Here is a 12,450-nt window from a genome sequence, read left to right as displayed (position 1 = left end):
GGATATAGACGGCTACCCACGAACGTCATACTCCAACGACCCCCGTTTTCTTGTGACCCTATTTTCCCGCTCGTATACGACAGCCAAACCATATGACGAGACTCACTACGCTCAATCTTGCACGTTCCTGCAAGTTCGTGTAGTACTTGGCATCATGCTCTAGACCACCTGGATATAAGGAATGGTTTACTGTAAGTTGAAACAGATGTTGCACTTGAAATGCGATCATTGACCACCGCAACAATCTCAAACCAATATGAAGCACAGCTGGACCTTTGTACTAAGTACTTCAATGAAGTGGGTTAGCCTTAACTTTGTCACGAACGCGAAGTGTCACGCGAGACCAAACTCCGCTCAAGGTTTCAAAGCTTCACGCGCACGTCTATTAGCTGTTGGACGTACAAATCTGTTTATTCACGCGCCCAAATTCAAAGAAAATGGGAAGCGTATCGCGATCAGTGAGTTCACAATATTATGGTTTCATGCTTCAACTTAAGTTAACCCCATGATGAGCAGTCAGTGGCACCTCGTCCACTCGTCAAAATAGAACCTACTGAAGAACTATCATTCTCTGACTCAGGACACGACGATACACCACTCTCAGGCTCACTGGTAGCTTCTAATATCAAAGTGGAGTCTGTGATCGAGCCGACATTATATCACCTCTATGAGTTTGCCGATGAAATTACATATACCCCTGAACACGCACTTCATGAAGGACTTGGGATGGTGAAGACACTAAAAATTGGTATTGAAAAACTTGAACTTGGTAGTAGCAAGCTCCGTAAGGATGTTTGGCTTCGTGAAATAGACAGGTATGTTATCCTGTACCTCGTGTGAGGTCAGAAATGAAAACCATCACAGTCTCCTCAATCAAGTTAGTCCAACTATGATGATAGCTGTCTGTGGTGGTGCGTGTTCATTTCTTCCAACATGTGTTTTGACTGAAGCCTGTATCCTGTAGCAACTGGAGCTGGGAAATCATCAACCATAAACGCACTGTTAGATGGTAAGTGGTCACTTTGGCTCGGAATGGTGTATGCCCCTCTCATATCTATTTTGATCTTTTTCTGTAGTCGACGTTGTTCCCACGAGCGGCATGAGAGGTAAAGTTGAGTTCTTTGACTACGTAAGATTTTGATCACTAGCAATTTGCAGCCTGTACCTCAGTGGTCACTCAGATTTCATATCACACTGCACCCACAATCAATGCAGATGTCTTATTCCTTTCTGAGGCCGAATGGAGAGAGGAGCTCATTGCTCTACTCAATGACATTAAGGCCGAAGGTAACGATCTAAAACGTACTACTGACCTACATGGTGATTCAGAGGTTGCATGGTACAAGGTAAGGGTTACGAGGTTTTTTGGTGTCTTAGTATATCATTCGTGCTCAGGTTCACGCTGTATACCCATCAATAACTCTACCTCAACTTGTTGATATGACCGCTGATCAGATATTGGCCTACAATACAAGTGCACATCTCTAAGCTTGTCACTATAGATTATGCTGACTTGGATCCTCTGTGCAGATATTGTCCGCATCTTGGGCACTACAAGGAAGATATCAGCGGACGATTCAAGTAGCTTTGCCCAAAAAATTGCGAGATATGTTGATTCTTCTACAGGCCAGAAACGACGGGGTAAAAAGAACAAACCTCGGAAGAGTAAAAAGACCAGTGCTTCTGATAACTTAGTCATCAGCGCCGAGGAAAAGGAAGACCACGACACAGCTCTATGGCCTCTGATTCGTCAAGTGAATATACAGTGCAATGCCCGGGCTCTTTCCACCGGTGCTATCTTAGTTGATTTACCTGGTGTCGCCGATGTTAATCCTGCAAGGAATCGCATCGCAAAGGACTACATGAAGAAGTGCAACTGTATCTGGATTCTTGCACCTATCACCCGTGCAGTGGATGACAAGACCGCTCGAGGTATCTGTTTCAACTCCACACCTGTGCCACAATTCCAATATTTTCGAAAATAGATCTTCTCGGTGAAGCTTTCAGAACACAGCTGATGAGTATGTCTTCTTCACCCCCTTGGGAATAGGCTAACAATCATCCTCAGTGGGTAAGTTCTTTCTAGTACGATTGCTCTAAGATAGCTAAATGCAGGCTATTGTCATTCATTGTTTAGACGGCAAGTGAGTGATCTATTCTTCACTCGTGCGATGAATTTCTTATTTGTTGGTTAGCTATGATGCCCATACCATCACTTTCATCGGTTTGTTAGAGCGCATCTGATCGAATTCTTGCTAAAACTATATACCTCAGCTACCAAGTGTGACGATATATCTTGTTCTGAGGTCATCACTACCTTGGATCTCAAGGACGACCCTGCGCTAGAGAAAATCAACAAATGCATCATTTCATGCAAGAAGGAAACATCCGAGCTCAAACTAAAAAAGGCTGACACAGAGTCACTGACCGAAGGTATGAATGTTTTGTTCCTGTGACTCGGATAATGTACTTATGTGAATTTCATAGTCATCCTCAGGCGGCTCAAACGACTCCAAGCCGTCATACAGCAATGCCAGGAAGGCAAGACGGCACTCGCGAACGGTACAATGCTTATGCCACAGTTTACTGCAACAGTACATCAGGCGACCCAGAGCATGGGCAAGAAGCGAAAGAATACTCACAGCAAGGAATCTGGGCCGGCTAAGCGTCTAAAGAGCAGCACCTTTGGACATGACTCAGAAGATGATACTAGTGATAGCGACATGTATGTCGATGACACGTGTGGAGGGCAGAAATCAGTTGAAGAGGAGCAGGAAAAGGAGGACACACAGCATGACGACGGCATCAAAGATGAGCCAGAAGAGGTTACAGTCAAGGTTCTCGAAGCGAAGATCGACGATGCCCAGAAATCTATCAAAGCTGCATGGGAAGAACTCGACGACGCACGGAAGGCACAGATAAACATCAAGGGTGCCCTTGATGACCTCATGAGGAAAGAGATGGAAGCGCGGCGTGACAAGAGTACATTTTGTTCTCTAAAGCGTTCGGAGGTTTGTCTTGTGACTCTTGTCGTTATTCATTCTATTTCTGACGGCAACAACTTGAAGTTTTCCCGCAATGCTTTAAAGGAAGATTTCCGTGTCGGGCTGAAACTTAATGATGGTTTGTAATGACTTGCCGTCTTTGCAGTATCAGCTAAGTTAGTTCACATGATACAGATGCCACTGCCGAGGAGCGAGACCCAGAGGCTTTTGATCCAACTCAGAATCTGCGCAGTAAGTTTCATACTAATTCAACAAAAATATGTTGCTAAATTTTTTACTTAGATTATGACGAGGTTGACCTTGAAGTGTTCACTTGCTCGTCCCGTGATTATGTCCGGATAACAGGACGAATGGAACTTGACGAAGACCCATCATGTTTCTCCAACATTGCCGACACCGGGGTTCCCGCTCTACAGCAATGGTGCCACCGGTTAGCCGTTGGTAATCAACATCGTGCTGCGAAACAATACCATCTGCAATTAAAAATGTTTGCAAACTCGGTGCGGGTGTATACTGATGGTATCAGTGATGCGATTGTTGCAGACAGCAAAGCCCTTCGTGAAAAATGGGAATCAGTAGAGGGTGGTCAGGGTCCGATACTGTATGATGTGGGGATGAAGGCTAATCACTTTGACATTCCAGGCCTGAAGGGATTCAATCCCACGATGAACAATAGCTCGCGCTTAAAAGTGGATCCTTATAGTGAACCTACAGGAATCACACCTCGGCTAGTGAAAGTAAGGTCGTTTGCATTGACTTTTGCTCTCTGTACAGCTCACATTTCATTGTAGGATTTTGGTGCATGTGTCGAAAGATGTGTCTCAGACTTGCAGGGTCTGTTCCATGATGGCCTTGAAGACAAGTGCCGAGTGGGTGCAGTCAAAGTGAATACTATTGCATTGTATCAGCTCATCATCTGATGACATTCCACAGGCTGCGCAAGGTGCAGTTCAATGTGTCGACAAGTTTGCAGAGTCCATGTATTGGAATACCTATCGAGCCAGTGAGTGTTCCAGTCCGCACCCTCGCCCTCCCTGATTTTGCCCAATATCAGCACTTCGTCGCCACGGGTCTTGGCATCGTGACCTCAATGTTGAGCTTCTGACGCCATTCACTCGGAATATTGCTTCTTCTTGGTCAACGATCTTCGAGTCTGATCTGTTCACCCCATTATCATCCGCCGTCACGGAATGCGTCAAGAAGCTGCTCGCAGATGTAGAGGTGAGCGCAGTGGCTGAATTAAAAGAACGCGCATGCGCACGAAGTTCCGATTCCCAAGAAGAGGTACACCTCACATTAGGGAAAATCATCGAAGTCGTAGAAGGAGCGCTTGTACGGGAGCAGAAGGAGATATCTCGTTGTCTTGCTCCTCATGTCCAAACCGAACTGGTAGACGGCTACAATCGAGCCACCAGACAGCGAGGTAAAGGAAGTGTCGCGCGACAGAAGGTATATATGTTAGTCGTATCATTTTAGGACCTCTTCTGACATGTTGCAGACTGTGTTCCGTGACTACGTTAACACACATAGGCATGTCGTTTTTGATGGTGGAGCAGAGGTGCTTCTGGGTCGCTTGTCGGCTGCAGCTGAGGCCGTCGGGAAGGCTCTCAACGAGTCACTCCGGGAACTTGCTGAGAAGGTCAGTCCCTTCGATTTCATCTCGGTGAAAGTGGTCTTCATCCTGTCTTGCAGGTTGAAGTGTCAATTAGTGTGCTTTGGGAAGGCATCCCAGATGATCTCCGTGTGCGATCGCAGATTATCCAAACAGTGTCTCAGATGCTGGCTCAGTTGGATATGTGGTCACAGGCAGCAGAGAAGGTGTCTTTAGCCTCCTAGATGGATTATCGTCGTCACCTCGTTTCCTCAATTTCTTTCAGCATTACCATCGGCGTCTTCTATGTATCCTTTGCAGCACTTTAGCAGTTGTGTCGGAGCTCCAGTCATCGTGCTTTCAACTTTGGTCTCGTACTCATCATACCCGAGGAGCTATCACTGTCTACCCATTACTTTCCATTCAGTAAACTATTAAAGATGATAATACACAGGTAGATGAGCTTCATCCCCGGCGAGACTGCGCTCAGTGACGTAATTGTATCATCTTCATGCAACTAAGCTGGGTGGGTACAGGTAGGCCTCTGAAAATTTTGGCATCCGCGGGTTGGGTGTGGGTATAATCCGGGTCGATCGACCCATGTCAACCCCACAGTGTACCGTGCGCAAAGACTCGAATGCTATCATCTCAGCAAAGGATAGAGGACAACATATTGAATATTAATGCACAAAAAAATCCGCTATGGCACTAGACGCAAACTCACAGAATTTCCTTTTACAAGACGAGCCGCGCAGCGGCAAGCACTTATTAACACAAATAGGTAGTTCTACGAAGGAAAAAATACACTATCTCTGCATGACAAGTGTCCATAGATGACTCGGAGGTGGACAATGATTCTACTGTTATTAACAACCATGAATCCCTCCATGGTGTAGTAGTAAGCGGATGTAATCGTATTGGGGCTATCGTGACTTGGTGCTTCTGAAGGGGTTGAGGACTATCATACTTTCACAATGGTGAGAAGAAGGGGAAAAATCAGCATGCCAAAGAACTATTCGTGCGCATACGTTCGCCGGCGAAGTATATCCACACTGGAAAGGGTATGCCAATGACTATGGCAATGCCTGCAAGCAAGGAATTGCCTCCACCATAGCCGAGTGCCGCAAACATCTGTTCTCCAAACAAAGGGAATACGAAACCAAGAAGTGAACGGAGCGTCTGATGATGTATTTAGTGGACGCCAACGAGATTAGAGGCAATGTAAGAAAGACTAACAGACGCGGCTGCAGTAGCGCTTGCAGCATAGGTGAACGTATCCACGAGATAAAGTTGAATAGGGAGGCTTCATGTCAAGAGATTAGACGTGAAAGAGACTCATGCACCGGAGCACACCCACAAACTTGTCATCAACCCGAATCCAAAGATAGCGGTACCAATGATGGGCATCATGAATTGGGCCTCGGCTTGGGCAGACCAGCCATACCAACTAACATATGTCAGACCCCATAGGAGCAGGGATAAATGCGTCTATCTCACAATAGTCCCACTGGGACAAACAACGAGCCGAATATCAGAGCAGGTATGCGCATCTCGGGTTTACCCTGCCCTCCATTTTTGGCAGCAAGCTAGGCATAATAACCAACGCGTGAGTTGGCACGTTCAAGGTAGAAGGCAAGTTGACATACGTATATGTAGATCTTTGCTGAAACTCTGGCGCCGAACAAAGAGGCGGCTAGAAATCCAACGCCTGTTCCGAGGTACGTCAGACCTGCAATTCCAGTGCTGAAGTGGTACACCTTCGAAAAGAGGTCTGAGAAAAATTTGTTAATGACGATCCCTGTAGGCAGGTACGATCTTACCGGGGAAAGTAGAAAACATCAAGTAGTAGATACCTGACAAATGATCTCAATTCATGTTCAATATAACTTAATGCGGTACTGACCGTATAACCTGGATAGATGACATCAGTGAGCCGCGTGTGCATGACATTAGATTTGAACTTACAGAGCCATATACAAGCTCAGGATAAAACATATAAAACTCCGGGTCAACAGTATGACTGGTCGCTTGAGGTTGAGCCATAAGTAGGCCCATTTGCTCATCTCGCCTTGGAGGGTAGAATGTCCCACGGTTGTCTTTTCGGGATCCAGAGCCATGTTATCCAGACGAAGCCTGATAAGTGGTGCATAGGTTTCTCTCAAGAGAGGAATACCGATCACCGCGGCAATGCCGGATATCGCGATAACGACATAGAAGACATATTGTACACCAACTGATTCTGCGATGAAACCTCCCATAACGGGACCGACAGCAGGGCCTTGCAGGATGCGTAAACGTCATGCAATATAAAACCGTATACGACCCACCTATCAAGGGTCCGATGCTGTACAGTGCGACAGCTGATGCTCGATCACGTTCCGCAAAGAGGTCGCTGACGACGCCTCCGCCGCATGCTATGGGTGGACTGCCCGCTAATCCAGCTTTGCAGAGAATGAGAAAAGATGGAGCTTAAAATGTTCTGAGACGTACCTAGAAAGCGGAAAACAATGAAGGATACAGTGTTGGGTGACAAGGCACAACCGAGATTGAAGAAGATAAAGAAAAGGTTTCCTAGGTGGAGTACCTTGAACCCATTCAGGTAAATGCCGGTCTCATTGATGGATGCACATGACGCACCCATACACGGCCATACACTTCAGACAAGGGTGCTGCAAATAAAGGGCCAATGGCAAATGACAGAAGGAAGATACTGAGAGTCAACGCTATGACTGTTGGATCGGTTATATCAAATTTGATGGCGATATCGAGTAGACCGGGTGCCATAATAGAACTTGCTAAGGGCGTAACAAACGTGTACAGTGCGACCTAATACTGACATAAGTCATCGTAAGCTGAACTCGTGGATGGAAAAACTGACAAGGGTAGTCGTTGTCCATTTTTTTGCGGGAGACCAATTCCTGGGGTTCGCAGGGTGGTGTTCCCAATCGTAGTCTTTGTCGTGAGTGTCCTCGACGTCGGTAGACTTGACTTGTTCAGTTTTCATGGCATGAATATCATCCGAATGATCTCGGTGAGCAAAAGAAACGGTGGTTGGAGAGCTCGACATGGACCAGCGTTACACCGGGTGGCAGGTAGGGAAAGACATGTCCTGGCAAGACTCTTAAATAGCAGACGATAACCTGACTGAGCAAGTATTACTATTGCGCTTTACCGCTGAACATTTACGTTGGAATTGCTGACAGGTGAGATCTATCTGGCCCGAGCCGAATTTGAGTCATGGGCCTGCCGCCTGCCTGAGGATGCCTGATCGGCTCTCTCATATTGGTAGCTATGGAAGGCATGGTACCAGGATATTGGTAGCTATACGGAGAGCACGCAGCTACACAGCCAGTCTCCTGTCCAAGGGTCTGGCGAACGAGGTCTGAGTATGCATCTATGGCTAGGAGAGTGTACTCACTTATAGTCACCCCCTAGATCGCGTATCGTGGGTGCACCAGTACTATGTAGTGGGTGGCAGCCATTTCACAAGTGACATTAGTCATGCGTCAGCGATTCAGACAAACTGGAGCATCGGCCTCCGCGTTCAACATAACTAAATGGGGAAAACGGCCCGAAATCACGCGAGCCAAGCAAACTCAGAGGTAGATAAAACAAGTAGGGAATTATTTGAAGACAAGCAAAAAAAAGACCAAGTCGCACTATGTAACTATACTACAAAGCATGTCCATACTCATGTGACCCTTGTGCACCACCATACCCTTGATAATGGTATCCATCCCCGTTCGTTGCCGTATAGTCATAATTATGTGCGTGCGTATACTGCTGGCTAGGATAGTCCTGCACATCGTAAGCCTGCCCGCTCGCACCATTATATGGCAAACGTGCTCCTGCATTTGCTCTCCCTTGGTACACATCATGTGCGTCTGCAACATATCGCCCTCCCACCCCAGAGCTCCCATATGAATCGTACGGCCCTTGATCATCAGTTTGGTATGCAAGAGTAACACCTTCCTGAAGATGAACCGTGCTGCCGTAGTCTTCTTCGTACGTTTGGTGCTGTGGCTCGTAACCCCCCGTAGACGAACTATATTGGTTGAACGTCCCCGCAGTCTGGTGTGAATACCCAGCGTTGTAAGCCGGCATTGGAGGATACTCGGTATAGTCAGCACTCGCGGGATTTGTGTGATAACTTGGTGCTATGCTTTTTTGGTCAAAGTAGTAATCCTGGTTGTAGGCACCACCTGGCCCACGCTTGGAGATAGATCCAGCGTCGTCGTCATCGTCAACCGAGAGGTTTGGAAGAGTCGGCTGTGGTAAAGGTTTCCCGACCATCTCGCCCTTCTTGTTTTTCAAGTGGGAGAAGTCACCCATAGCCTCCTTCTTCGCTAGCGCAGCAGCCCTTGCGAGTCGCTCCTTGTTTCTACGCTTGATGACCTCTGCAATTCGCTATCATCATTCAATGAGTCATACGTAACCAAAACTCGAAGTGATGGATGCTACCTTGTCGACCTTGTGGCATACGTACTCCTATATAACCCATGAGTGGATGTGCTTGGCAGAGGGAAATATAACTGACCTTGAGGTTCCCTTGAATGTAGCACAACAAAGGAATATAGAATATGCCAGCCATAATCAACAGTAAGAGCGAGCCAGCGAAAATGACGAAGGTGAAGAACGTGGAGACAGTCAGGGCGGAGGTTGACAGACTGTTTCCTGCGAAGTACTTGCTGATGTCGTACCAAGATCCCTTGTCGTTCTTCGCCAGGTAGATACTATAGAGTGTCAAAGCGTTGATCGTTTGTCTTGGTCCATCAGACAGTAACAGGCGCTTCCAACCTGATATCGGTTCAGATATATTTGTTCAAGAAAGACGGAGAGACTTACTCTTGAACGTAAAGAAGATGAAGAACGCAAAGTCATCTTTCTTCTTCGTGGAATTACTGATATGATCAAAGAAGCAGAAGTGATCATACGAGCCTTGCGCAGTTTATGAGCTTTAGATGATGCCATAAACAAAGGGATCACATACGGAGGGAGTAATAGTTGTTAGCCATCACGTTCGTGAATGCGTAAGAGATATCACGACTGGCGATAATTTTCTTTGATTTCCGGGCTTCGTACGCCAGCTGCGGATGATCAGATATACGTTCTCTTGCCTAGGACAGCATCCTACCAGGAGAAAGCCAAAAATAATACATCCTACGAACAGCCATTTCCCAACATTAAATGGGATATAAAAACAACCATCTTGATGCTGACAGTTGTTAAAGATCTGGTTGGACCATGTTGAAGTTGTCAACATGGTCGTAGCTGTGAAGATATCGGAAAGGTAGACCAGAAATGATTTGAGGATGATGATATAAAGCCAGAGATATCTTTGAGGAAACATCAATAAGCGGTCCAATTTTGAAATGATTGGAACCAGTGAATGAACAGCCGCCATCACACTGTACCACGCAAGCATCCACAGCCTGCGCGTTCCACAGGTCCGTACGAGTTACTCACTTTAGGCGCATGAGGAACCCGTTATCGGTAAACTCACGGGTGTCGATGAAGTCGAACTAAGGTGGTAAACAGCTTATTGACATGCAAGAAAACCTAGGATAGACGAGTGGCTCACCTTATGATCTGGAACAATTTCTCGTTTCCATGCTGGTCCACCGCTCATCGTGTTGAGAGATAATAGTGGGGATCAACGAGCAAGTTAGACAATAAGAAGCACAAGGGGGATTTGGTGGATATATGAATGAGCGTAGAGCGAGCCAGCCGCATGTAGAACCTGACCAGGTTCTGAGACAATGAGAGGCGTTAAAAGAAGGTCTAATCCGGCAAAAATCAAACCAAAGAGTGCTCTGGGTAAACTGTGAGGATGGACAGTACTAGCGCAGAAACTGTGGATGGAGGATGATGAAGATGATAAAGAACGAGCCGTGAAACTTGAAAACAACGGTTGCTCTGGCCCAAAAGCTATGTGACTAGTCCTATTTCGATTATATCTTTTTTTGTCCGCCACACGGTTACAATAAACATTATTGACCACTAACCATCAGGAAGCACAGCAATGACTACAGTACAAAAGATCAAAGTGTGCATCACTGTTTATCCTTGCTACTTCTGATTAACGAGGGTGTCTATTATTCAGGAAATCGAAGATGAAATGGCTAGTCTTATCTTTTGGGATGACATGAACCTCTACTAACTTTCCTAACAGGCCAAAAGTGTGTTTTTTATCCTTTATGAAGTAGGCTTATCAGCCGACGAACTTCGTGCTTGTAGCCCAAAAGAATAAGGCCACGAGCTACCATCTGGGTCAACTCAAGGCTAAGCTTGCAAAACTACGACGCGAGCTTATATCGCCCTCTGGAGGAGGAGGCGGAGGCGGACCCGGTATCGGTTTTGATGTCGCTAGGACTGGTGTAGCATCTGTCGGTTTCGTTGGATTTCCGTCAGTAGGAAAGGCGAGTTCTTTGCGTTTAATTCTCACTCGCCAGTCATCATCAACGAACATCTAGTCCACTCTTATGTCGAAGCTCACGGGAACGCACTCGGAAGTCTCGGAGATTGATTTCACAACATTAACGACAGTCCCTGGTACTTTGAAAGTCCACGGCGCACCTATACAAATCCTTGATTTGCGTGCGTACGTATCTTTTCTTTGGTAATCATACCCTTATTCTTGTCTCAGCTGGAATTATCGAGGGAGCAAATGATGGTAGAGGTAGAGGTCGACAAGGTAAGTACAGCTTTTCTGGGCTTGCAGCAAGCTCACTCACTTTATCATGCAGTCATTGCCGGTATGACCTCCAAGTTTAACGCATGCGAAAGCCGAGGTTGAGAGCAATGCATACCCCAGTCGCTCGAACATGCAACCTTATTTTTATTGTTTTGGATGTCCTCAAGCCGTTAGGAGACAAAAAGATCATCGAGAGCGAGTTAGAGGGCTTTGGTATTCGCTTGAATAAAAAGCCCCCAGCCATTTTGGTTCGCAAGAAGGACAAGGGCGGCATCGCGATCACCAATACTGTCCCGCTGACGAATATAGATCAAGAAGAGATCAAGGCAGTTCTCAGCGAGTACAAGCTCAGCAATGTGGACGTTACTATTCGGCAGCCTAACATGACGGCGGACGACCTGGTGGACGTCATTGAAGGGAACAGGTGTGTTAATTCATGAGAAACCTGCATAATTGGATGTTTATACCTCGCAGAGTCTATATTCCTGCACTTTATGTACGTGTTGACTAACATGAATGGCATTTCACCCTGTGCTAATTCCTTACGTTTCAAATTTTAGGTCTTGAATAAGGTTGTTTATCTCTTGGTTGAAATTATATGCCACTCACGTTGGTTGTGTATGCAGATCGATGCCATCTCGATAGAGGAATTAGATCTTCTGTTCGTTGCTTTTTGTCTTCCATGAAGAATACCACTTACTGGTGTTCAGGTACAAAATTCCTCACAGCGTTCCAGTCTCATCGAGAGAATGGCTCAATATCGACGAACTCACAGAGAAAATGTGGGAAGCTCTCGAGCTTGTCCGCGTTTACACCAAACCTCGTGGACAATCACCTGACTACTCCGCTCCAGTCGTCCTTCGTAGAGGGAGATGTAGTGTGGAGGATTTTTGTAATGCTATCCACAAGGAAATTGCCAAGCAAATGAAATAGTGAGTGTAAACGCTGAGATTGCCTTACTAATTCGCGGAGCTGATTGCATGATCAGTGCCGTTGTATGGGGTGCAAGTGCCAAGCATTCTCGAGGTCAAAAGGTTGGCTTGGACCACGTCTTGGAAGACGAGGATGGTAAGAATCTTATTTTTTCCACGCGTACAATCTCAAGCGGTCTCTCAGTCGTTCATATCGCAAAAAATTAGCCGACATGATAGATGTACGGC

The 12,450-nt window shown here is 46.3% G+C and overlaps 4 protein-coding genes across 4 annotated transcripts; 2 read left to right on the top strand and 2 right to left on the bottom strand.

The window, feature by feature from the left end:
- Nucleotides 1–356: 356 nt before the first annotated feature.
- F5891DRAFT_1100441 (uncharacterized protein) lies at nucleotides 357–5,063 on the top strand. Its single transcript, XM_041363567.1, has 20 exons — nucleotides 357–458; nucleotides 517–815; nucleotides 865–911; nucleotides 965–1,009; nucleotides 1,077–1,106; nucleotides 1,159–1,346; nucleotides 1,396–1,474; nucleotides 1,531–1,932; nucleotides 1,986–2,025; nucleotides 2,196–2,224; nucleotides 2,275–2,433; nucleotides 2,488–3,011; nucleotides 3,069–3,123; nucleotides 3,180–3,236; nucleotides 3,288–3,742; nucleotides 3,797–3,889; nucleotides 3,939–4,008; nucleotides 4,060–4,454; nucleotides 4,504–4,644; nucleotides 4,698–5,063. The coding sequence occupies exons 1-20, from the start codon at nucleotides 438–440 to the stop codon at nucleotides 4,839–4,841; spliced, it is 3,273 nt and encodes a 1,090-aa protein (XP_041232891.1). The 5' UTR covers nucleotides 357–437; the 3' UTR covers nucleotides 4,842–5,063.
- Nucleotides 5,064–5,255: 192 nt separating this feature from the next.
- On the bottom strand, nucleotides 5,256–8,083 carry F5891DRAFT_1001075 (multidrug resistance protein 4). The gene is made up of 14 exons (XM_041360149.1): nucleotides 8,015–8,083; nucleotides 7,798–7,964; nucleotides 7,475–7,740; nucleotides 7,234–7,422; nucleotides 7,087–7,180; nucleotides 6,924–7,037; nucleotides 6,562–6,874; nucleotides 6,500–6,507; nucleotides 6,417–6,449; nucleotides 6,243–6,367; nucleotides 6,094–6,182; nucleotides 5,954–6,043; nucleotides 5,833–5,899; nucleotides 5,256–5,775 (listed from the first exon to the last, which is right to left on the bottom strand). Exons 3-14 carry the CDS (start codon nucleotides 7,661–7,663, stop codon nucleotides 5,593–5,595), a joined length of 1,494 nt encoding a protein of 497 aa, XP_041232890.1. The 5' UTR covers nucleotides 7,664–7,740; nucleotides 7,798–7,964; nucleotides 8,015–8,083; the 3' UTR covers nucleotides 5,256–5,592.
- A 185-nt stretch (nucleotides 8,084–8,268) lies between these two features.
- F5891DRAFT_1181602 (uncharacterized protein) lies at nucleotides 8,269–10,225 on the bottom strand (the record flags this gene model as incomplete). The annotated part of the gene is made up of 8 exons (XM_041366052.1): nucleotides 8,269–9,003; nucleotides 9,058–9,084; nucleotides 9,134–9,393; nucleotides 9,442–9,534; nucleotides 9,587–9,683; nucleotides 9,731–10,004; nucleotides 10,063–10,118; nucleotides 10,178–10,225. The coding sequence occupies 8 exons, from the start codon at nucleotides 10,223–10,225 to the stop codon at nucleotides 8,269–8,271; spliced, it is 1,590 nt and encodes a 529-aa protein (XP_041232889.1).
- A 393-nt stretch (nucleotides 10,226–10,618) lies between these two features.
- Nucleotides 10,619–12,429, top strand: F5891DRAFT_1161352 (P-loop containing nucleoside triphosphate hydrolase protein; the record flags this gene model as incomplete). Its single annotated transcript, XM_041365255.1, has 11 exons — nucleotides 10,619–10,642; nucleotides 10,700–10,721; nucleotides 10,834–11,015; nucleotides 11,070–11,193; nucleotides 11,243–11,290; nucleotides 11,411–11,714; nucleotides 11,765–11,786; nucleotides 11,851–11,951; nucleotides 12,001–12,222; nucleotides 12,279–12,358; nucleotides 12,407–12,429. 11 exons carry the CDS (start codon nucleotides 10,619–10,621, stop codon nucleotides 12,427–12,429), a joined length of 1,152 nt encoding a protein of 383 aa, XP_041232888.1.
- Between the last annotated feature and the right edge of the window lie 21 nt (nucleotides 12,430–12,450).

This window comes from Suillus fuscotomentosus (genome assembly GCF_016647785.1).
Source record: "Suillus fuscotomentosus strain FC203 chromosome Unknown F5891scaffold_3, whole genome shotgun sequence".
Classification (NCBI taxonomy): domain Eukaryota; kingdom Fungi; phylum Basidiomycota; class Agaricomycetes; order Boletales; family Suillaceae; genus Suillus; species Suillus fuscotomentosus.
The sequence above is the reverse complement of the archived record's forward strand: the minus strand, read 5'-3'. Positions and strand labels throughout refer to the sequence as shown.